The sequence below is a fragment of the Daucus carota genome, chromosome 9 (genome assembly GCF_001625215.2).
Source record: "Daucus carota subsp. sativus chromosome 9, DH1 v3.0, whole genome shotgun sequence".
NCBI classification, from domain to species: domain Eukaryota; kingdom Viridiplantae; phylum Streptophyta; class Magnoliopsida; order Apiales; family Apiaceae; genus Daucus; species Daucus carota.
Window position 1 is genome coordinate 5,308,689 of NC_030389.2, and position 25,403 is coordinate 5,334,091.

Sequence of the window (25,403 nt, forward strand, 5' to 3'; positions counted from 1 at the left end):
GGATATAAGCACTCCTCTACCCGGCTCAGATTAGGTCTCATATAATTTTTCGTAATATGATCCTATCCGTATGCCCGAATATGATCCATGGTTCATATTCGTTCGAACTCATACATATATATAAATCTTCATATAATATGATTTGTTAAATGTGATAATGCTAATTATTATCTTCGTATATATTTAATAAATTATTTATACCTAAATATAATTGTAAGTTTTAATTTAAACTTGTTACATTTTATAATCTTATGTTTATTTAGACTAAATGATAATTATTGGAATAATTTAAATAATAATGATACTTAATGTTAGTCGATCATATGCAGCTCATATTCGATAGATCATAAACTACCCGGTTAAAAAATTGAAAATACTGGATCATATTCGATTCACATCCGGATCTCAAATACTCTAGATCGATTTATATTCCAATGAAATGATCCCGGACCCATATATGAACAAGCTAAAGATAATATGATCCCGGACACATGCATATGAGAAACTATTTCTTCTCAAATAGGACAATAGTAACTGGACTATATTTTAACGACAAATGCGATACACATGCTTCCATGATTCTTTTTCTATCAGTTCACTTAGCTCTACGTGTTGTTCTGCGGGGAATAATCTTTTTTTTAAATCAATTCTTAAAATAGCTGCTTGCCTCTCTTTATCTGGATAAGATTCTCTTTTACTTTTTTACCGAATCGAGATATTATATCATCATCAACTTTAGTTATGAGTAAGACTTCCCTTAGGTCGAATCTTAATTAGGGTTTGCACTTTGCAGTATTAGGTTTCATCCACTATACTTATTACCTTAAATATGAAACAGTCCCATCACTCTCCTCACCTTATTTATATTTTCATGTATTAGTTTACTTATGTTTTTAACTTTTTGGATGGCACGAACAAGGGAGTTGTTTTTATTTTATTAGAGGTAATTAGAATGAGAAACAGATATCTAAATTTAATATTAGCTTATATTATGAGTATCAAAATTATTGTATGAATATACATATATATTATGCTTAGTAGCCATCGACAGAGTTGTGTGAACACTTAAATTGATGAAGAACGGACCTGCTTTCACATGTTTATCATCATCCGTTACTGATTCTAGTTATTTAATTATACTTGGTAACTGATGAAGATTCTATTAGTGTTATAGTCTGTAGGACATCATGAGTTCGCCTCTTGATATATCTTAAGATGTCTATGTACATGTCATGACATATATTATTATATATCATAAATTATTATATATCATATATATTTATCTCTTTGGAGTTCATGTGAAAAACTGATTTCCCTGTTCTTAAAATTTAAGAGATGATACTTTTTCATCCATTGTCACCTGAGGTCCCCAACTATCACCTACAACCTCGAACGAGAACCTAAAAACAAATCTCTGGGCACTACAAAAAAAAGGACAAAACCGACCGTCAAATATGACCGGTTACATTCAATAACGGTCAGTTTTAGACCTAGAAACGACCAACATTGATGATCAATTTTAACCTGGTCGGTTTTGATATATTGGTCGTATTTAACGTCTAAAACCAACAACAAAGGTGGTCGGTTTTCTCACTTACAAGTAATTGATGATCCGGGCCCTACATTTTTAGCTGGTGCAACGTGGACGCAAGTGCCACGTGTGTAAATATAACCGACCACTGTCGGTCGGTCAAAATGTTTGACCAAATATGGTAAGAAGTTTTCTGTAAATAATAAAACCGACTATCCGTGGTCAATCAATACTGTCGGTCGGGTTTAGGACAAGAGAAGATGGGTTTTGTTGTATTAAAACCGATCGTCGCTTAGTCGGTTAAAAGTTCTGACCGAAAATGGTCAAATTTTGGAGCATAATAAAACCGACCGCTGGTGGTCGGTTTAAACATGCCGGTCGGGTTTATGACAGGATTACTTAGGGTATTGTTGTATAAAAACCAACCAGGCACCCGAATATTTAGAAAGCGCTTCGATATAAACCCTGTTGACCATCTGCCGTTTGGTTGACCGTTGAAGTTAAAAGAACGGGAGTTAAAACAGTGATTAACCTAATAAAAATAACACAATCTCCATCCCTCTTGAACATCACTTCCGCCCCCACACACAGGAGATTCTCATCTTAGCTAGTGCCAAACAACGATGATCAGTTTTAACCTGGTCGGTTTTGATAAATTGATCGTATTAAACGTCTAAAACCAACCACAAAGGTGGTCGGTAGGGGTGAGCAAGAAACCGAATTGAAACCGAAACCGTAACCGAAATCGGTGAAAACCGATAAAGACCGAACCACTTAAAACTGAACCGATCCGAAACCGGAAATTTAAAAACCGAACCGATTATAACGGTTGCGATTCCGGTTTTAGGCCAAAACAGAATCGCAAAAACCCGAACCGAACCGGTTATTAAAATAAATATTATTTATATATATATATATATATATATATATATATATATGTATGTATGTTACACATAATTTATATAAATATTTACATATAATATGTAAATGTAATGAACAAAGTAAAATGGAGACAAGGGAGGTTACTAGGAAGTGGGGTGAAATGTGCTGAGTAGGGGTGTAAACAAACCAAACTGTTCGTGAGCTACTCGAGCTCGGCTTGGAAAATATTCGAATTTGATTCGGTAATAATCGAGCCGAGCTCGAACTCGAGCTATTTGGATGTTTTACCGAACCGAGCTCGAGCTTCACATTACTCGGCTCGTAAGGTTCGCGAGCCTTATCGAGCCTCTATTATTTTTTAATTTTTTATTATAAATATATTTTTACAAATATATTTAATATTTTATTTATAATTTATATATTTAATCGAATCGAACTCAAGTCGAACCGATCATATTTAGAGTTTTTGTCAATATTTGGTGACTTGATTCGAGCTTTCGAGCCGAACTCGAGCCTATCGAACTGTTTACGAGCCGAGTTTCGAACTTGAAATTATAGGTTCAATCGAACTCGAACTCGAGCCCCGAACTTTTCAGTCAAGCTCGAGCCGAGCCTAACAGTGTTCGACTCGGCTCGGCTCGGCTCAATTACACCCCTAGTGCTGAGATTGTTTTGTTAAAATTGTTTTATCCGGACGAGTTCTTCCACCGAGCACTTTATTTTAGTATCACTACAATTGAGTCACTAATCTACTTCCATCATGACCCCCACATAATATATAAGTTTCATTTGCAATCTAATCTTGTTTAAATCCGATAATATAATCATGTGGTTCATTATTAAATTTGAAGTATATATCGAATCAACATAAGTTATCTACTATTTTAATTTGGAAGTATGTTTCTTATTTTTATTTATTGCGGTTTTAAAACCGAAACAGAACCGTTTGAAACCGAACCGATGTTTTTTGAAACCGAAACCGATCCGGCGGTTTGGTTGCGGTTGTGGTTTTCAATTTAAAAAATCGAACACTCTCGGTTTCGGTTGCGGTTTTACCCTAAAACCACACCGATCCGCACCGTGCTCTCCCCTAGTGGTCGGTTTTTTCACTTACAACTTACAAGTAATTGATGATCCGGACCCTACATTTCCAGCTGGTGCAATGTGGACGCAAGTGCCACGTGTGTAAATAAACGACCATTGTCAGTCGGTTAAAATGTTTGACCAAAAATGGTTAGAGGTTTTCTGTAAATAATAAAACTGACTATCCGTGGTCAATCAATAATACCGGTCGGGTTTAGGATAGGAGAAGATGGGTTTTGTTGTATTAAAACCGATCGTCGCTTAGTCGGTTAAAAGTTTTGACCGAAAATGGTCAAATTTTGGAGCATAATAAAACCGACCGCTGGTGGTCGGTTTAAACGTGCTGGTCGGGTTTATGACATGTTTACTTAGGGTTTTGTTGTATAAAAACCAACCAGGCACCCGAATATTTATAAAGCGCTTTGATATAAACCATGTTGATCATCTGCCGTTTGGTTGACCGTTAAAATTAACAGAACGGGAGTTAAAACAGTGATTAACCTAATAAAAATAACACAATCTCCATCCCTCTTGCACATCACTTCCGACCCACACACAAGAGATCCTCGCCTTAGCTAGTGCCAAACAAACCAATCGCCAACGAACTGCTCCTTCGGTTGATCCCCCCCCTCCCCCGACAACATTGCCATCTTCAGCCAACAACCACAGTGTTGACCACCCCGGCCCCAACTCAACTTATACCAAGTCTCCCTTTCCACCCATCTCCTAAAACCCCAACACTGCAAACACCGTCACGACCCCCTATTTTTACAACCGTCATCGTCGTCAGAGCTCACAATTGCCGCCCTTCTGCTAGTTCAAATTCCGGCCTCCCTTTTTCTTTCTATCCGACCCCGAGGCCTCTTATCCTCCGTCCTCTGCTTTCCAACTCTCGTTTGCCAGCCTCCTTCAATAATCAACATCGACCACCTCCATTATCACTCTACACAGCCTTACCTGTCCGACTGCCACCACACTTCACTTCTCCTCCGCTCAATAACACAACCTCCGATCACCTCGAACCTGGTGGCTGATCGAGCCACCGCCTCCCGCAACCTGCATAGTCATCGACCAATTCAAAGCAACCTAAACGGTTCATATATAGACACATATATACAATCACACATATATATTGTCATAAACCACTGTCCAGTTGACTTAACGGTCAACCAGACGGCAGATGGTCAAAGGGTGCTTATCGAAGTGCTTTTTAAACATGCGTGTGCGTATTGAAAAAAATATTGTTTGAGACCAAATCGAAAGCGTATAAACTTCTGGGGTGCAAAGTGTAAATTACTCGTTGTTATATTATAATAATTTATTATATTTTAGAAAGTTTTAAAATTTAAATAATTGAGATTAACATCTAAAAAAAAAGATAAATAATTGGTTGACGCGGAATTATTGTTTTCTTTATCTTGGACTAGAATAAGCTTGTAAAATATTATGAGGTTAGATTCTGAAAATATAAAATAAATGTTAAATAATATATATATATATATATATATATATATATATATATATATATATATATATATATATATATATATATATATATATATATATATATATGAATGATCCATCTTAAACCCTCTTCTTGACGCCCTCATTCACTGTAAACTCAAACCCTCCTCCTAACACCCTCATTCACTCTCAACTTATAAATGAGCTCTCCTAAATATGATTTGACAATTTCAACACCTTCAAATTCTAAAAAACTTGGTCACTTAGAGCATCTCCAGCAGCATCTTAGCCCATTCCTTAAATATAATATAAAATATTAGATCCTAGTGACTTAAGATAATAATAGCTATTCTCACCTCCAACAATATTCCTTATATTCATTCCTTATATACTATTTTATTATTAAAAGTTACCATTATTGCAATAGGTGAAGAGAGAGAACATGTTCGTATTCAAAATTTATTATAAAATAAGATTTAGGAGAGGAGAGAGGTTACCTAAAGATATGGCATGGCTAGTGGATCTTAGTGATTTAGGGAATCACTAAGATACTGTTGGAGTAGATTATTTTCCCATATTCCTCATATTTTGGTTTAAGACTCCAAATAGGGAGGCTGCTGGAGTTGCTCTTAGCATATTTAAGACATAGCAGAATGCTTCATATTACTCCTTCCGTCCCCTTTTACATGTTCATTTTTACTTTTGACCAGTCAAATTGACTATAATTTGACTGGGATTTACATGTATGAGATAATATAGAAAAATAATAAAAATTATATCATTAGAAAGTATATTTTGTCTATATTAATATGCAACTTTTAAATTTTAGAAATATTGAACAGATAATTTATAATGTTTAGTCAAAAATTAATCAATTTAACTTCTTGAAAAACAAAATAGACATGTAAAAGGGGACGGAGGGAGTACAATATTACTAACATTAATTTATGTATCATATATAAGCATGCATTAATTTCACTACTATATATTAAAAAAAAAAAATTCAAGCCTTACTCAAAAAAAAAAAGAAAATTCAAGTATTATTAATGTATTAAAATAAGGTAACTTGTATTAATAGTTAAGGAATTAAACATAGTTTAGCACAAACTATATTTTTTATCGAGATAAAAAATAAGGGTTGCAAATTACAAATTAGCCCCTGAAATGATAATATTAATCTACAGTGTGTGTCGTCGTACTGCCTATATATATAGTGTTCGGTCACCCCGAATGCAGCATATGTTTCCAAGCGATTGAGTGATTTCAGTTGGTGCATTACCTTCCTTTCCAAAGATGTCGTTCAACGATGATGAGCAAATTGTTTCCACCGAAAATCCCGCAGCAGGTTCTACATTAAGTTCTTTAGTTTTAAATGTGAAACCCATAAATTACACTTAATTATCATCCATTTCATTCGCTTCCTTTCAATAACATGTAATTTGCTAACTGTAGTTTAGTTAGTTATCTGGCTTTTTGTAGCTAACTAATTTGCCTTCTGCATGTCTAGTTTGTTCGAATACAAATTAAATACTAATGTTCGTTTTTGGGAATGGCAGGAGATCTCGCCGATGAATTTAAAGGGGGAAATGCAAAGCGAAGAATCATGAATGCGCCCACGGCACCACTGAAAGAATGCAATTTCAGGGTGCTGCTGGAGCTGACAGGCCAAGCAAATCTTAACCATAGAGCCGGGCTGGATCTAGTCACCGTGTTGGATGTCAGCGGCAGCATGCAGGGAGATAGGATAGAGAAGCTGAAAAAAGCAATGGAATTCGTCGTCAAGAAACTTAGCCCCGTTGATCGTTTGTCCGTCGTCACATTCTCTCTAGTCGCGAACCGGTTGTGCCCTTTACGCCAGATGAATGAGAGTTCGAAAGTGGACGTTATAAAGCTGATCAACAAAATTGCTGCTGATGGTGCGACGAATATTACTGACGGCCTTCAGATGGGCTTAAAGGTGCTGAATGACCGTCAATTTAAGGATGGGCGTTCCGTAGGCATTATGCTTATGTCAGATGGCGAGCAGAACACGGGTGGAGATGCTGCCCTTGTTCAGGTGTCCGGTGTGCCTGTTTATACTTTCGGGTTTGGAACCGGAAGCCAGGATCCTGAGAAAATGGCTAATGTAAGTACGGACATTCCTGGATCATCTAACTACAAACCAGACAGTATGCTTTCAATATAAAGTGATTGTTATATGAGTAGTGCTAGATGCACAAAATTGTGTACAGAAAATTTGTACATAATGACATAGCAGTTGATGTGGTGGGTTTTAATTTGGGTTGTTGATGTAAATACAAGGGGCTTATTCCAATTAAAACCCACTACATGTCATTATGTACAAAATTTGTACACAATTATGTACACCAAGTATTTTTCTTGTTGTATATATTAGTTATTAATTATTGATTCCTAGACAATTGGTTACTTCTTTCAGCTGCTGACCGCCATTGCTAAGAACAGCGGAGAAGGAACGTACTCAGATGTACAGAAGACAGATGACTTAGGTCTTGCATTTGCTAGCTGTTTGGGAGGGCTTCTCACAGTGGCTGTGGAGGATTTGAGGCTGACTTTTTCACCTGAAAGCAACTCAATAGTCCAGAGTGTGAGTGCAGGAGACTACCCGCAATCCAGGGACAAGGAAAATGATGTTTTATCCCCCATAACTGTTAAATTTGGTACTCTCTATGACAAAGAGACACGTAAGGTCATTGTCGACCTTGCTCTCCCCAAGGTTACAGAGGACATATCCTTACAAGTGCTCAGGGTTACTTATAAGTACAGGTGCGTTCAATAGCTTACTTTTTGTGTTCAAATTGACCAAATTTTGACTGATAATTAATAATTATTCTTATATGATTTTGAAAATTGAAAAAATATATTTTAAAATAGAATAGATGTAAATTCTAGTAATATTATTTTCATAATTTTTTCTAATTATTTAATATATGTAAATTTCAGTCAAAATTTGGTCAATTTGACCATAAAATATCAAATAAGACAAATAAATTGGGACAGGGGAGTAGTTAAATGCATCGATCAGTTGTTATTTTGTGTATTTTTAGGTAATTTACGCAATATCTGTAACATCTATTGCAGGAATGCATCTGGAAGAGAACTCAGATACCCTCCTTTATCAGCGAGAGTAAAACGTACTGCTGATTTCAAGGACGACGAGGACGGCGAGGAGGACGAGGTGGTAGTCGAAGGCACCCGTGTGGAGACTGCAAAGATGATGAAAGACGCGAGAGAGTTGGCTGACAATAAGAAAATGGATGATGCTAAAAAAGTGCTGGACAACGCCCAGAACATGCTTGATAATGTCCAAGTTGATGATACCCGCTTGCTCGAGATGCTGAAGCGGGAGGTGGGTCAGCTCTTGGAGTATTTGCAGAAGCCAGACTTGTACATTAAGCATGGCCGTTCTTTCGCATTGTCTTCGGAGCTGTCTCACGATCGTCAGCGTTTTGCTGCGAGAGGTGACATTGAGAAGCTGCGCTTGTTTTCCACGCCGCGTATGGACGCGTACCAGGAACAGGCTAAGACGTTTATAAAGGATCCGACTAAGCCCGTGCCCACAGTCGAGGAAGATGAGAAGAAAGAGATCGCTGCTGACCCCCTTGGCCCGATCAAGGGACCTCTTGGTTTCCTACTTGAGCAGATCTTTGTGGCTGTCAAGGCCATCGAAAGCTTGGTCACTTCGGGAGGCCGTTAAGTGAGATTGCCCTCACCAACGGCCTCTTCCCGAATCTTATATCCATGATATGATTGTCGTGAAGTTTGCATTTGAATAATCCCACTCAGCAGGTTTAGCATTGACATTTGTTGCTACGCTTGAGAGACCTGGAGGACGAGTGATGAGTTGTGTTTGTTTGTGTTTTTTTTTTATTGGCTTTGAATGTAACAAGACTGTTTGTGTGAGTGCTTGTATATCTCTGCTATGCTTTTAAGTTTATTATTTCGAATAAAATTTCTATTTTCCTAATTTTGTTTTATAGAAGCGTTATTCTCATCTGCATGTTTTAGGAGTAACAACAGCAAACGCATTGCATAGATTGATTTCCCGAAAGAAGCTGAATTTGACCCCAGTACAAGTTTCTTTATATGGAATGTAGTAGTGATTTTGTACTTAACTGCATTTTTGTTAAAAGGCCAATATTTTGTGCTTAATGGACCCAATAGTAGTAACAATCATGAGTATCATGATTCGGTGCTATTCCATGGATATAGCACTTGGCATCCTATTGAAATTCCAGTTCAACTTATATGAAAGACTTTGTTAAATAGAGAAGATTTTATAAGTTCCGTGACTTTGCATAAGTCGTACGACATTGTTTCAAAGATTTAATATTGATTATTTGTTATAAGAAGGATTTCTCCTTGTTTTGACATAACTCAACTTCTGTCCAAGGGCTTGCTGACGAGCATGATCGATAACTTGTTTTTTTTTTTCGTGTTATTATATATCTAACCTTTCAATTAGGAAATAAGATGTACGATTGCTCATGACAACGCATAAGAGAGTTGCACCGCCAAGACGGTCGTGCTTCGATTCTAATTAATTACACGCTCATATAGTGAGTGATTGTTTTGGTCCATTTTGAACTAGTGGAGGTAGATTAGTTGTAATGAATAAATATGAATTTAGTGTTGTAATAAAATTCAAGATTTTATTTTATTTATATTTGTTATTCTTCCTTTAAGTTACGATAATAACGTAGAGATGTTGTAATTTACGTAATAGTTTATATTATAATTTTTCATACTATAACCGGGTAGCGTTCTAACTTGTGGGCATGTTTGTGTTATAGTATCTTGGTATTATTTATACTAGCCTTAAACCCGTGCAAAGCACGGGCGGTTATATAATTTAAATTTATTATATATAATTTAAATTTAATATATATTAATGATAGTAAATTTACTTTTTTTATTTATTAAATAATTATAAATTATATTTAAGAGAATAATGGTGGAATTTTTATGTTGTAGTATATCAAACTGTTTAGAGATGTAAAACTATGAAAACTCTACGTGCAACAGAGTTTTAGTTATAATGTGAATCACCAAACCGAGATGACCAAACCAAAATCTTGTACGACTACAAATTATAACCATATTGACTTATTATAGTATAGTATAGATACATAAGCATGCGGTTCATGGGAATATTGGTAGCATAGTTTTGGTGTAGTTGGGGTGCCACATAATGATCACGAAGTTCAAACTCTTACGTTGGGTTCACTTTATCGAATAAAATGAGCAGAGAATGAAATAAATTATACGAACAAGTTTTATGGAGATTGGAGAAAGTATGAGTGAATAATGATTAAATATGAGTGAGTTAAAAAATTTCATGAAAAAGATGATAGGAAAAGATTATGAACAAATGGAATCAACATACTGTTCAAAACGTGTGGGTTAGATTCTTAGTTAAAATAGTTAGAATGGAATGATCGAAGTAATGAAAATTATAAACAATTTCACTAATCACTCACAATTTATAATACAAATTTCATTCCATTCTTCCCTCATTCCATTCCGTGAAGTGAACACAATCTTAGAATTGAGACTAATTAACGGGGATAATATGTACATTATATCATATATAATGAATGAAAAATACAATCTAATTAGCTTAGATCAAATCCTAACTACAAAGCACAAGTCTGGACTGTAGAGAACCATTTTCTCTGAAACCTTAAAGGTGTTAGAGGAGATCCCTTTATGGATCTTATACTTTAACACTCCCCCTCACTCGAAATCCCATTATTTGGGTTTGAAGAGTGAAGATGAGGGTATAACTTGCCTTCGTGTCCATCTTAAATTGTGAGAATATTTGGGGTGGCAGGGGCTCGAACCCAAGACCTCCTGCCAAACCAGAGCTCTTTTTTTTTTATAAGCGCCAAACTAGAGCTCTGATACCATGTAGAGAACCATTCCCTCCTCTAAAACTTTAAGATGTTAGAGGAGGCCCCTTTATGAATCTTATACTTTAACCCATCTTAAGGTTTTAGAGGAGGCCCACTTTATGAATCTTATACTTTAACCGGACAACTAAAGGCTCTTGATTATCATATATTGAAATGACTAAACTAAAGAAAAAAGTGATAAAACCTCTAGCATAGAGTGAAGAAACACTTCTTATTTAGTTGCCCTCATCAAATATACATATATGCATGCGACTTATGGGAATATTGGTAGCATATTTTCTAAATTACACTGTTCCGAGGAGTATACTAGGGGTGAACAAAAAACCGTTTAACCCGCAAAACCGACCCAACCCGCACCTTATTTCGGCCGATCAAACCGAACCGTTCCAAACCGAGAAGTAATTGGGTTCATTTTTTATTAACCCGAATAGATTGGGTTGGGTCAGGGTTTTTAATTTTTTAAACCCCACCCAACCCGACCCAACCCGTTTAAAATAACATAGTCTAGTAGTCCACTATTAAAATTATAACAGTTCATCAAAGTATTGCACCCTAGCCCATTAGCATCTGACCTAAATCCTTTCTCTATGCTTCTAGTTCATAGCTTGTTATTATGTTAATTTCTCTATAAATATTGATAAATTTATTAATAATAGTTCGTAACCATCCTTAGATTATTATGCAAATGCAAGGTGTTTGTCTATTTAACCACATTCTGTATGTAGCTTAGTAGTTTAAATCTGTTTATCTATTTTGTACTTGTTAATCACCATAGCAGAGAGTGATGGAGTTGAAAAGCAAATGCTGTAATTTACTACTAGTACATCTATGTCTCTGGGACTGAGATTGAGTCCAGATTTTTGAAATGCTGCAATGTGTTTCTGCAAGTGTAGTCTATTTAAATTAGTAAGCTACATACAGATTGTGTTTGTGTGTTTTTTAATTTTGACGGGATAAAACCCGATAAACCCGACCCTACCCAACCCAACCCGACGTATGAATAAGAGGGTTGGGTTGGAAATATATATGAGGGTTAACGGGTTCAAATTTTTATAACCCGATTAAATTGGGTTAGGTTGAATTTTTGCCCCTAACCCGGCCAACCCAACCCGTGTTCACCCCTAGAGTATACTAGTAGATGGATTTTTTTTTTTGCTAATATAGATGGATTTTTTTTTTTTTTTGCTAAATATATAGATGGATTTTTAACATCATTAGCTCAAATTTATACTTCCAAGCAGACATACGAATTACTTTTTTGAGATTACATTCTCCTACATTTAAAGAACGGGTATATCTGTTTAGTTAGATGACTTAAAAATGAAATTACAAATGAGAAAATGATAATTAAAAGAAACAAATGGTACATGTGTGTCTGTTTATGAGGCGTTTTTTGTTGAAGATAATGCGTATTAATTAGTAGATAAGGGTCATTATGCATGTGGATTGTCATTAGTAAGAGAATAAAAATAATATAACAACCTGATTTTTGTAAACAGATATCTAGACAATTTGTGAGGGGTCATACACATTCTTTGATGAGAGCAACTAAATTCGAGTACTAATATCATCATCCTGTATTACTTAATTAGTATAATAACGAATACCGATTTATTTTACGAGCTCAATCCAAAAACTGATCATTATTTTCTGAAAATTCGGCTAGAATCTTTTTGATAATTTCAAATCATGTTGTATTTCAGTGTCATTTCAAATAATATCTTCCTGAAAATGTTTATACCAGATTACTGAACAATAATTTGTATACATTAGGTAACATTTTTAAGTGAAAAAAATGGTATAGCAATTTATAGACGATTCCAACAACAAAAATCTATAGAAAATCTGTGTCTACCAACCACGTGCATTGGCAACATAATTGTGCACCAATATTTATATCTATTTTGTCATGTTGCTAAACTAGGACCAAGATGAGGCCGTACAAAACAAGAATTCGAAAAAAAAAAAAAACACAAAATGGACCCTTGGCATTTATTAATAGCCAGCAAAGTGGGCCAAAACAAACCATGTGGACACTTGCTTTCAAGACTCTACTTTTCAATTCTTCACTTGGGCTCAGTGGCTCACTAACTTCCATCCATTCTGGGCCCAAAATGGGACCACCCATGTCTTATCTCTTTCGAATATGACTGATTGGCAGCCCTCTTTAATCCTCACTGTTTAAGTTATGCACGTGGCAAATTTTACCCCAAAGCTTTATCATCCTGTTTTTTCAATAATATGTGTATCTTCTTGAGTAGCCTTTTGGCATATAAATGTAGAACAAACATTTTATCATTATGTACATGAGTTCAAAACTCTAACCGATCTAATTAACACCTACTTTAATGATTCTAAGATGCACTATCAGGATGTCACGAGTTCGAACCTGGTACGTCGAATTTAGTTAATTATTTTTTCCGTTCTAAGGAGTCAAGAGTATGTTAATTCATGCATGCTAAAAGAAACGTTGAGTTCATGAGCACTCAAAATGGGGTATTTCTGGACTAAAATCACATGCATGCATGTGACAAAACTGTAGTGTTCAAACATTTTACAGATCATGAGCCTGTAAAAGGACACCAAGAAGTGGTCCTCTATATACCACTATACGATAAGACCTTTTAAGCTTTAAGCAAGCCGGTAATCGGTGGCGGTGGAGGTGGCGGAGGAGATTCGTATTTTATTAATCGAAACCGGACACGTTGCGCGTCCGGAGCAGTAGAAATGAACAAGAGATTAAACTGATAGAGACTTGACAATCGTCATGTCGTCTGAAAATAGTGGGACTTTGGTGGAGACTAGTCTTTCGAGAATAAAAACTGGTTTATACTATTAATGCTGATGGCGGGGCCGGAGAGGACCCCGATTATTTTGGAGTCGAGGACAATGACAAGTAGTGTAATAGTAATACAGTGCAAACCCTAAGCTCTACATGTTGCTGATATATGTGGATCAATGTAAATCACATGTGTGCTTAATGGAACTATATGTATAGATGCACTTGGAAATTTAGCACATGCAAAGGGTTCCATGTTGTTTTTTCCTGTACGTGCCAAATTTGGAGCATTCGCTGGCTACTTTAGAGTGTATTTCTAGCTAGCTAGATAAATTCATGAGAAATATCTAGGCTACTTGGGAATTAACGGTTAGTTGTTAGCGGATTGCGGATTGAATTAGATGTTTTGACTAGCTGATTGAAGTAGATAATTTGACTAGGAGATTGAACTAACAGTTTTTCTTGTAAAATTGTTTGATAAATAGCTAAATGATTAGGTTATTCTGACACAAACTAAAACCTCTAACCCAAAAAACTTCTCACGTAGCTTTTTCTGACACAAACCAAAACCTCTAACCCAAAAAGTTCATGAGCATAGTTTTTTCAAAATTAACCTTTTGGATCCAAACTCTACTTCAATCCGCTAACTACCAAACACTAATATTAGCAGATTTTAGTGATCATTTCTAAACATGACCCTAGTATTTGTGGATGTTCGGAAAAAATTTGGTTGTTAGGCTATTAGTGTTAAAGATTTAAGGTTGATTGTTTATATAATCCTAAACTTAAGGTCTTATGATAGACACATACTGTTAACTTGCTCATGGCCTGAGACAAAACGATAGGGACTCCCCAATGGCAATGTCGGACCAATGTGGGAAACCAGCCGAGAGTACTGCAGGTACTGTTTTGCATTCGATCTCATCCATCCTGAATGATTATGTTTACAGCATATCATACAGTATATACTCTATATCAATACTATATGTATGGACACAAGACACTCATATTTGAACATCTGATCAGTCGGTAAAACAACTCATGCCAGATAGAAAATAAAGTTGATCTGCTGTTTTCTTCTTGTTTTTATTATCATATGGAGTCTCACTTATCCGATTCGGTTACATGACTAATAAAGATGAAAATTTTTATAGTCCAGTGCTTTAGTGTGTTGCTTTAATCTGATGTTTTACTTAATTGCTATAATTCCATTTTCAACTACTAGTATTGAAAATAATATTTGCTTCGAGCCGTACTAATAATGAATGAGATGGTAAGGAAATTGACAGAAAGACGAATGACAACTAATTAAGGACGAAAGAAGGCAAATATTTATCAAAACGAAGAAATCTACACATGCATGTAGTCCATGACCAAACCATACACATTCAAGAATTAAACAGATCGAGTCGAGCCGGTTAGAAGGCCGGTAAGAGCCGTCATCGCTCGTACTTGCATCTCCAAAGCAGCAATATAATCACCGACTTCTTCTAGAAGATTCGGCAACGTAATTTTCCGGCAACCGGGGACTAATCGGCTCAGATCACGAGCTTTCTCTTCTACAGCCAGTAATGATCTCTTCTTCACAGGTGCTCTAATCAATTTTCTCGGCCGCTTAGTAAAAGCGGCCTTCGTATTCTTCGTTTTGTTCCTCTGCTTGATCATCCTCATTTGTATCTTAAGCCGATTCGTGAGAATGGCTCGGCTCCACCGCGTTCGGCCTTTTCCCGAAAGCGCGAGGACTCGGTCCGCTGTTTCGCGGACCGTAGAATTGGAGGTTCGTCGACGGAGAGCGTCTACTAGTTTGGTGGCGTAGATCTTGTGCTGCGATGCGGATTTCCATTGGGATTTGTTTTCTTGATCATGAGATTGATTGTTCTTTATGGTAACGTTGTTGTCGATTTTTCTTCTCTTCTTGCAATTTGATTCGGTTGGAGTCGAAGAGGTGACAGATGACGAAGCCATAGAGTAAGACGAGTGTTGAATATATTGAGTATGGATTGATCGATATCTAGAAAATACGGGCAGATTTAGAGGTTTCGAGGTATAGGATCGAAAGATGGGAGATAGAGTATCGGTAAGATTGAACAGAAGGTAACGCTTATACAAAGGGAATGTGTTATGAGAGGAGTTTGAAGAATGGAAGAGATGTAATGAGTTAATTGGACGGGATGGGAGAGGCTTTTAAAGGGGCAAGCGAGGGAAATGTGTGTAGTTCTCTAACAAAATGGGTGCTTAGTATTTTAAAATAAATAAGGTATTTTTTGATTTTTTTTAAATCAGAGGAAAATATTTAAATATTCAACTTTACGACGGACCTGTTATCCGTTATAAGTTATCCGTCTTAAATGTCTCTGTTTGTAGTAAAGGACACTTTTAATCTAATACAAATTTCGGAGACTATACGTGTAATAATGTTTTTCAAATTAAATGAGGAAAAACCTAGTAACTTGTATACTTACTATTATTTTATTATACATTTTAAAATCATATATAATGATATACTTTATTGTATTTTACCTATGGAACATATATAGGGGGTGTTTGTTTCCGGCTTAAAGGCCGGGCTTCTGGTTTATAAGTTAGATACACTTATCTGTGCCGTTTGTGTAAAAAGTCAAGAAGCACTTATAAAAAGCTAAGAATGCTAGATTTTGTTTCAGGATTTCTGCTTATTTCCCAAACACTTTGATCACTTGCAAGTCTTGATTTGCTTCTAACTTCTACTCCACTTTTTTATTTTAAGCAAGAAGCACTTATTTTAAACTCACCCAAACGGCCCCATAGTCTTGGAAGTTTTTAACAAAAATGATTTTCATATAAACCAATCCAAAAACATGGTATTTATTTTTCAAATATAAAAGAATTGCTACTATATCTATATATATATATATATATATATAAAGTTTCGAATTTGTCTTGAAAATTGTGAAATGTAAGATTGCTATACTTAACTCGAGACTGAGTTAAGTAATTATATATGTATACGTGTAATGATATATTCACTTGTATTTGATTTTTAATTTGTTAAATTTTAGATATATCAGAAAGAAATTTAAGTTTGTCATAAATTACTTATTCATACCAGCACTACAAGAAAAGCGCGGCTATTTTCAACCGGAAATTTCGACCACAGCAAATCATAGTAGTGCTGTATTTAGTAAAAAAAAACTCATAGTAGTTCTGTGACAATTATATTAGCTCATACAGTATATGTTTTAGATTAAGCAATCAGATAAATAGAAGCATTGTATTCAATTCTGTTTTCTCAATCAAACTCCACGCTACAAATTATAAATTCAAATGTTCTAGAAACAAAACATGTGATTCTCCTTTATTGTGATAGTGAAATGATCCCTTTTCAAATACTAGCTAGCTATCGCTTTTCGGATATTATCACTTACTCACAGTTCACACAAATAATTAAATAAATAAATAATTAATTATCAATGAATATTTATGTGGTAATATAATTTCAATTAAATTAGTTTCTACCATTTAACCTAGGGGACTACAAATCACATCTAGATGAAGTTGTAGAATTTTTATTCTTTTTCTAGTTTAATTAAATTAAAGAATAATAATTGAAAAGACAACTCAATATAGGGTCAGAGGATATGTTGGCAATTTATGCGTGGAGCTTTTAATCTTCATACGTGGGCTCAATGCTGGCCAATAAAACCAAGTACTGTAATATATAATATAGTATAGCCAGACACAAATCTATATGTACTTTGTATATTAGTGTACCAAATCAGTTTATGGTTCAGGATATTGGATAACTTCTTAGTGCTGGTCGACCAATTAGTTGGAGTAATAGAGTCAATGCACTATTTTCAGGGATACTGCTATACAAATATATGTCTTAAACTTTAAATTATAAATTAAGAAATAATTACAATTGCCCATAGCTGTGATAAATAAAATATTTCTTATATTTTTTGTCCTAATTATTGTTATAAATCCAACTATTTCTACATTTGTAAGTTAGAAAGTACGGAATATTCATGATATATAAAATAAAAAATATTATTACTAATAACTCACCTTTTCTTTCTTTTGTAATCACTTAGAGGTCGTATGAGACTAAAGTCTCACATACGGTTTTGAATGAGAGAAAAAAGGGAATAATCGTTTTTTCGACTCTAACTCTCCACCCAGGTCGTTGTTTTTCTTTCTGTTATTTTGAAAATAGCCGCTTCAATTTCAACCACTCAAATTTTCGATATTACTTTTTATTTCTCATCAAATGAATGACATCTTATTCGGGAAATCCTAGCTATTCTTCGCATGATACCGGGGAATCTGATTGTGTTATAACTCAAATAAGTACGAGACGTATTCGTAGTTCGACTCTTCAAGGTTTTATTAAATATGATCCACACGAGGAAAATCACTTGTCATTCATTGGTTATTATCGACATCCCAAAAATGTCCGGGTCAAAATATGATTTTCAAATTAAGTTCTGAATTAGTGGATGTCGATGCCACATGATTGACTTGATATGGAATCAAATCTAATCCCATATCTCCGATGACAGTGATAGAGAAACACTAGAACTTGCTCAAACATGATTGGAATGACAGTTTCTTCCTGAGTACGCTTCTATTTGGAACTCAAGTCATGCTGTCAGGCGTGCGGAAATTTACTGTCTGCGGAGTTTCATTCAATGTTGATGTCAGATTAAAACTATTTGTCGTGGCCTGCAACTGTCTGTCATTTGTCGTACTGTTGTCAACCATCTGACAGTAGTAATCTTTCATTCTTCTTGCTGTCATTCAGATGTGCATTTGGGGCATGAACAGTTTAGTGAACTTCTTCGAAGCATACTTTTATTACATTGACAGTTATGAGAGACGCTACAAATACATACTGTTGTGGCAATATGTTTTACTTAAAAAAAATCTATATATATGAAATTTGTTAAGTTGACTACAATTTATGTTGTACTCATGGGATAAAGTCTTGCATATAATTAAAAACTTTAAGGTCTATAAAATATTTAAATTTAAATTAAAAAATGCATTTATAAGAGCACTGAAGAACGTCTAATTATAAATATACTTAAAATGTTACTAAAAATTGTAAGAATTTTATAAAAATATTATACAGTCCAGCAAGTCTTTTTAAATTTTTAGCCAACTCCTATTTGCTCAAACTTTAGGAATTTGTAGTTCCATGTCATATCATATATTATATATAAGATCTTGATATATTATATTTATAATAATATAAATAATGATATATTATTATATTAATTAGTTTTTCAAATTTTCCCAAATTTATCACTTATTAGTTATTACATCTAAAATTAGTTACATATGGAGAGTTTTTGGACCGACATGAGTCGGAAGAGGTGTGGCGAGGCTCGATCCACATAAATTACGTGCAAGCACTCACTTTTCTTGTTGATACAACTGCTAGTTTATTAATATTCTATTCCATTTGAATATTTGTTGTACCATTACTTTTGTCAATTTCCTTCTGTCCTTTGTCTGTCTGCCCCATTTTTTATGGGAAATTGCATGTGCCTTTGCTTTCATGCTATGCCCCCAATTATCATTTGTACTTTTGCATCATACCCCACCGCTAATTATGTTTTTATTCCATTCTTTTCTTTAACTTTTATTCTCTACTTGCTTTATATGTGTTGTTTATGAATCTTTGGATTGACTTGGGGAACTTAAATTAGCCATTATCGTTCCAACTAACAAAATTAGCAACTAACAAAATTAGCTTCTTTACCCACCACTTTATCCACTTTCCATCTAACTTTATTCATTTCTGACAATTTTTCTTGGTCACTATATTCAATCCCAATGTATATTATTCATTGAGACGGAGGGAGTAATAAACAAATTATATACTGTTAAAAATTTATATAAATATTTAAGAAAATTGAAAATACTTAATATATTTACAATATGAATAATTTTTTTGTAACAAAACAAAAAAGAAAATGTGGACTAAAAATCGGCCGGAGGGGATAACATTAATTTTCCTGCTAACAAATTAAAACAAGTTTGCATTCAGTGCATTTAAATTTAAATGATAATTAAAAAAATTAAATGATTATAATAATATAAAGATACTCAAATAAAGAAAAATGAATCTAGCACAGATGATTTGTCCTTAGTGCATTCAGTGCAATGAGGGCAACTGCAGTCTGCCTCCTTGTGTGAGACATGCGTCAAGATCAGAATTATTTTCTAAAAAATATCAATAAATGAGTGATCTTCTCCCACTAACTTAGACCACCGAAAAATAAAGCTGTGAGATGACATGTTATTTTAAAGGCGTCTTCGACTCTTCATGATTGACACCCATATTTTTCTGCCTCCTTCAAAAGACAAGCAAGCAAACACATACATTTATTCCCTGTGTATGCACGATCGAGTGACGGGTTGTGCCTATTAGTTTATGTTTGCTTGTAATGGACATCAATTAGTTGACGCATTTCCTAATATATGTGATTGAATCGGTCGGCGGGAAGACTAATAACTATGCTCAAATGTGGACCGACCTGATTAATCCTGAATCGGTAATTCAATTGATTAGGTCCAATCATCGATTTCTGTAACACTGCTTACATATCAACCAATTAAGATTTATTTCCTCCCTCTGTCCAACCAAATTGTTTACGGTTTTCTTTTTTGAATGTTCCACACATTTTTTTATATTACAAAATTTTTCTAAAATAGTTAACGGCTTTCACAACTTTCTCACTTTTCATCTCTTTTCACACCACTTATATTCCACTATCTCTCTTTTATATATTAAAAATCAGTGGGTCCCATCACTTCACCCACTTTTTTTCTCTTTTTCACTACTCTATCATATTTCTTTACCCGCCTGCCCAAACTCAATGTAAAAAATGGGATGGGATAGAAGGAGTAATTTTTTTCAGGATTGCAGACCGGTTAGGCATCCGGATCACTTAAATTATCATCTTCACATGAGTGTTCTGAACATGTATAAAATTGGAACGACAGATTTTTGACAAGGACTCAAAATTTAGACAGGAACCTGATCTGTTTTGCAGTTGCTCTTCTAGCTAGTTGTAATTATTCAAAGTTATCCCAGTCTAAAATCGGAGATTTGCTACAGATAGAAATCTACCACAGCAGCACGCCCGCACAGACAGAAACTTCCTCCCAAGACACATTGCATGTGTTTCTCTCTGTCGCACAAACACCACAGAATCTTTATCAGGTATGGCCAGTTATAGAACATGAAAATCATGGAAAGATCTTGGAAATTTAGCGTCGATAAGCAAGTTGGTGAATATATTAAATAAAAATTTTAATCAAAATGAGACCCGTGATTGAGTAAATAAAGTGTATAATCATGAATGAAATATTATTAGAGTATAATTTTTATAAATAAGAAGATAGATCGATAAACAAACTTTCTTTACTCTCGACGAAGTAAAAATAATATACTATTTCTAATCCTGAATAATTTATAATTTTCACCCGGGATTATTAAAAATATACGAATATTTACCCTTCCCCATCACAAGTTATATACGAATGAGAAGTGCACAAGAATATCCCTGTATAGACTTAGCAAAAACAAAATAAAAAATATCCCTGTATATAGATTTAAGAGTTAATTGTAAAATGCATTCCATTATTTCGGGACCAATAGCACTTCATTATCTAAATTTTGAATAATCGCACAATGCATCCCTTGACAAGTTTTGAAGCCGCATTTTAAACCCTTCAGCTCATTTCTATCTATTTTAACTTATCACATTGTAAATTAAAAGAGTGATATAAACTTAAGAATTAACTAACATGACATGCTATAGTTCTTAAGTCCATTTTACTTTTTTAATTTAACACGACGATATGTCAATATAGATGAAAAATGGGCCAAAAGAGTTCAACATGTAACACTAAAATATACATATGCACTGTGCAATTACCTAAAATTTAAGAAATAAAGTGCAGTTGATCCAAATGGATGCATTTTGTAATTAACTCTAAATTAAACCTTGCTTAAGACGAAATAATGATGATCATGATAATTATGAGACAAAAACTAGTGCTACTTCAAGAGCACCATAGATATCCCTGTAAACTCAGTAAAGCATTGCTTAGTGCTTAGAACACACTCTTAATGCTTCTTTATGCGGAATGAGGATTAACACGAAGAAGCTTAAATTCATACCTACCAGCAATATATTTCAGGATTGCTGATTAAGCAATTTTGACAACTAAATGGCCCTTGAAGAAACATATATTCTTTTATTTGTTTTGTCTGATTCAATTTGTGTTGACGCAAAGAATGATAGAGGTTATAAAAAGCTGGCATTAGGATTGGGATGATTCAAATTAATAATGTAATTTAGGTCAGTGTTTCTCATGTTCATATATACAATTCTCAGTTCCAGAAACAGAAGGCAGGCTAGCTGTTCAAAAATAACAGATATACAAGGAACAGTATTTAGACAACTAAACAAAAAATTTTAACTTGTCTTCTTTACCCTTTTCTAAAATAATTCTGAACTGGATGACCCGATGCAAGTTAGCTCATGTTATTTGCGTACAGAATTTGGATATTAAGATTGGGTGGCTTACATTCTCTTCAAATGCTTCAAGTCGGGGTCTCAGGCCTCAGGCCTCAGGGAATTGGAAGTTGCATGCTGTCTGGAGAAGTTTTGGGTTTCACAACATATGAAAGTCTAACCTCCGTCGGAATAGAGTTCGATGTAACCTCTTGAAATGGTACTTCAAAAGTCAGAGACTGGTATAAACACACCTCATCTTCTTTGCAGTAGTACACCTTTCCAAGCAGACCAAGATTTTAAATTAATTACTGGACTAATCAGTGATATAGATCTTTATTGCATCACCAACTGACAAGTAATATCTTCTAAAGTGGCTAAATGTAAACAAATAAACAACTTTACGCCTGCATTCTGCAATCACCGACATACTGGAACAGATTATCTTTTGACATGCAAATTTTCCTCTCAAACACTGATGTCAGAATCTTTTACTGGTAATAAGCCCTTTTTTAACAGAATGGTATACCTTACCGAAAACAAATGAGATATTGGTCATTGCCTGAAATGTCTATATACAAAGACTATAATCTGGTTATTGTTTACTATTTACATGAAATATATATCAAAGGTAACACTAATCAGCAGAAAGTTAACACAAAAACAGTAAACTTCAGTTCATGGGGTAGCTTAAAATTTAATTCTAACATAAAACAATAAACAGTCCAACAGTCTGTCTAGGACCTTGAGAAACACAGCCTAGAAGAATGTCACATTAAACTACAGGTAGGAACTTGTTATAAATAATAAGTCTCAGGTGATTCCTTTTCCTCATTATTACAAGAGGCGCAGTCAAAACAAGCAGTTAGGAACAACTGCTTAAAGCTATTTTTGTGGGAACATAATGGTGGTTTGATTGCAGGTTTTTAGCTCATTTATTATGGCAGATTTCTTGCTAATTGGTGCAGATTTTCAGGCTAGTTATTAGTAGCAGAATTATTGCTATTAGTTGCAAATTTCTAGCAATTGTTATCTCTTGATTCCTGATGCTTAGATTGAAAGTTCTGTATTTAAAGTGTGAATAAGAAATAAGAAGGCAAGAATTATTTCCTCAACTATGTTTACATGAGATCAGTGAGCTCTCTCTAATTGAGCTCTCAGTACTTCTTATTTATTTTAAAACCAGTTAACAAAATAGGGAGAGGTAGAAAGAATTAGAAGAACACCCCTTTAAGGGCAGGAATCGAAGGAGATTTCAATATACAAGGTCCCATAACTCGATCTAAAGCGCAGGTTCCTATCAGAACTTGTGCATGATGCACAAATGTCCTTCAAAAAGTAGAGAGGGGGAAGGGCCATTTACATGCTTTGCCTTTAAGGATTTGAAATAAGGATAATATTATGAGGATAAAGGGCAAATTACCTTAGACTCAAAGTCTAACATTGACAACAATGCTCAGCAATTATTGCATAATATGATCTGAATAGTTATAGCATTGCATAAGAAAACATTAACCTTAATCAATATATTAAAAGAAGCATTCTTTGCCAGTTACTATATATAAAAAAGTAATTCACTTTCTCTAATTTTATATGTATCTATGCATTTTGCCTATTAATATACTAGTATATGGTATTTACACGTCTGAGTTTTTCATATAATGAAATTTGTATTAAGATATTCGTTAGGTATTTCTTTCTTTAATAATCCTTTGTATGGAAAATGGAGAGAAATATGTAACTGATATTATTGTCAGCGAGTTTAGCCAGTAAAAAACATATGGATAAAGGAAGGGCAGATTTAACTGTTTTGGTTTCGCAACAAGGAGCCAAGGATAAACTTAAATACTTTATCTCCCCAACAGATAAACGAATGAAAGATTTTACTCTGTTTGCAAATGTATGATTTCCTTAATAAAGTACCTAAAGGATTAGGTGACTCGTCTTACCAGACTTTTGGCTAGGCTTGTTGACTTATATAAAAAGATAATGAATACGTGGTTAACAGAAGAACAGACAAAATATATATAACAATTTAACTGGACAAGGGACTTGTTCAAGTAGCAAAACAGACTGGTGGCTACTTAAATTTCAAGGACAAAATTAAGCTAATTCATAAAATTCCAACAAACTTTCACAATTTTATCACGAAAAGACAGTAGAAATTAGGCTTTACTACACTGAGAGATATAAATTGTTTTTTTCACTTATTCCAAGAAAATAAAAGGAGAAACAACTATATAACACAACCAAGAAGCTTACCTTGCAGTTAATTTTTCCCATGGAAGCAGAAGGGGAAGATCTATTATAATGCAGCATCGCTGTTCCTTCTGAGCTGAGATCCCCTTCTAAGGGATCAATAGTCGCTGCATCTTCTGGCTCAATATCCACAGTGTACTTACTGCGTGCTTCCTGCTTATAAATCACATTAGTCTTTGAAAGAAGAGCTTAATATTAATAAATATCTGTGCTAAGACAAAAAGCCTATAAATCATGAGAGAGGAGAGAGGAGAGGGGAGCGGGGAGTGCGAGACAGAGAGAACCTTCGAAAAATGATAACCTTCAGGTACTGAGATTTTGAGAGACAAAATGCCCTCAGATGATGATACACCATCTACTTTAACGGTTTCTGTACCCACACCTGATCGCCTTCTAAGGCGCTTCAATGACCTGGATACTGTTCTAGGAGGCACCACTCCTTTCAACTCTAGAGTAGATATTTCAGCCTCTTGTTTACTCAGGTCCAGATATCTAATCAAACTGTTGTTTGTATCGGCTATGTAAAGTCTTCCTAAATAACATCAACGAATTGAGAAGAGTTACTTGTTTTCAGTGCAAAATAAGTAATTATCTGTGATTTACGAGCACAAATATATAAATTGGCATCGCCATCTAATTGTGAGCAGAAACTTTTGATGGTGTCAAATTGGAAGTTCCGTTAATATTTAATGGCTATTCTCAGGAATGATTAAAGAAAGACTATTTCCAGTAAATTGTATGTGTTTGTCACTTACGTAAAATACCTATAATCATATGTTTGAGGGTGCAACAGATTGGAGAAGGATAACAGTCTTAGAAATCATATAAGGAGTACAAGGGAAACACTATATATTTTGAGGGCAAGAAATAATAATACAAGATATATCTGTAAAGTTTTCAAAATTTTTTATAGAGCATCAGTAGGAAAACTTACAAAGAATATATCTTCTAATGACGAG

The 25,403-nt window shown here is 34.6% G+C and overlaps 3 protein-coding genes across 7 annotated transcripts in view; 1 reads left to right on the top strand and 2 right to left on the bottom strand.

The window, feature by feature from the left end:
- The first annotated feature begins 6,184 nt into the window (after positions 1 to 6,184).
- LOC108200516 (E3 ubiquitin-protein ligase WAV3) lies at positions 6,185 to 8,945 on the top strand. Its single transcript, XM_017368694.2, has 4 exons — positions 6,185 to 6,305; positions 6,517 to 7,085; positions 7,398 to 7,744; positions 8,060 to 8,945. The coding sequence occupies exons 1-4, from the start codon at positions 6,254 to 6,256 to the stop codon at positions 8,673 to 8,675; spliced, it is 1,584 nt and encodes a 527-aa protein (XP_017224183.1). The 5' UTR covers positions 6,185 to 6,253; the 3' UTR covers positions 8,676 to 8,945.
- Positions 8,946 to 15,067: 6,122 nt separating this feature from the next.
- LOC108201918 (transcription factor bHLH149) lies at positions 15,068 to 15,637 on the bottom strand. Its single transcript, XM_017370260.2, has one exon. The coding sequence runs from the start codon at positions 15,635 to 15,637 to the stop codon at positions 15,068 to 15,070; it is 570 nt and encodes a 189-aa protein (XP_017225749.1).
- A 4,916-nt stretch (positions 15,638 to 20,553) lies between these two features.
- Positions 20,554 to 25,403, bottom strand: part of LOC108202521 (protein SUPPRESSOR OF QUENCHING 1, chloroplastic) — a 29,117-nt gene continuing 24,267 nt past the window's right edge. For 3 of the 5 annotated variants that reach the window (XM_064083985.1, XM_064083986.1, XM_017370960.2), the window contains 3 exons: positions 24,729 to 24,976; positions 24,448 to 24,597; positions 21,970 to 22,463 (listed from right to left, as the gene is read on the bottom strand). In XM_064083985.1, the coding sequence (XP_063940055.1) occupies positions 22,302 to 22,463; positions 24,448 to 24,597; positions 24,729 to 24,976 (560 nt within the window). In that variant the 3' untranslated portion in view covers positions 21,970 to 22,301. Of the gene's footprint in view, positions 20,854 to 21,969; positions 22,464 to 24,447; positions 24,598 to 24,728; positions 24,977 to 25,403 lie in introns of those variants that run through there. The other 2 variants (XM_017370961.2, XM_017370962.2) reach the window with 2 other exon arrangements.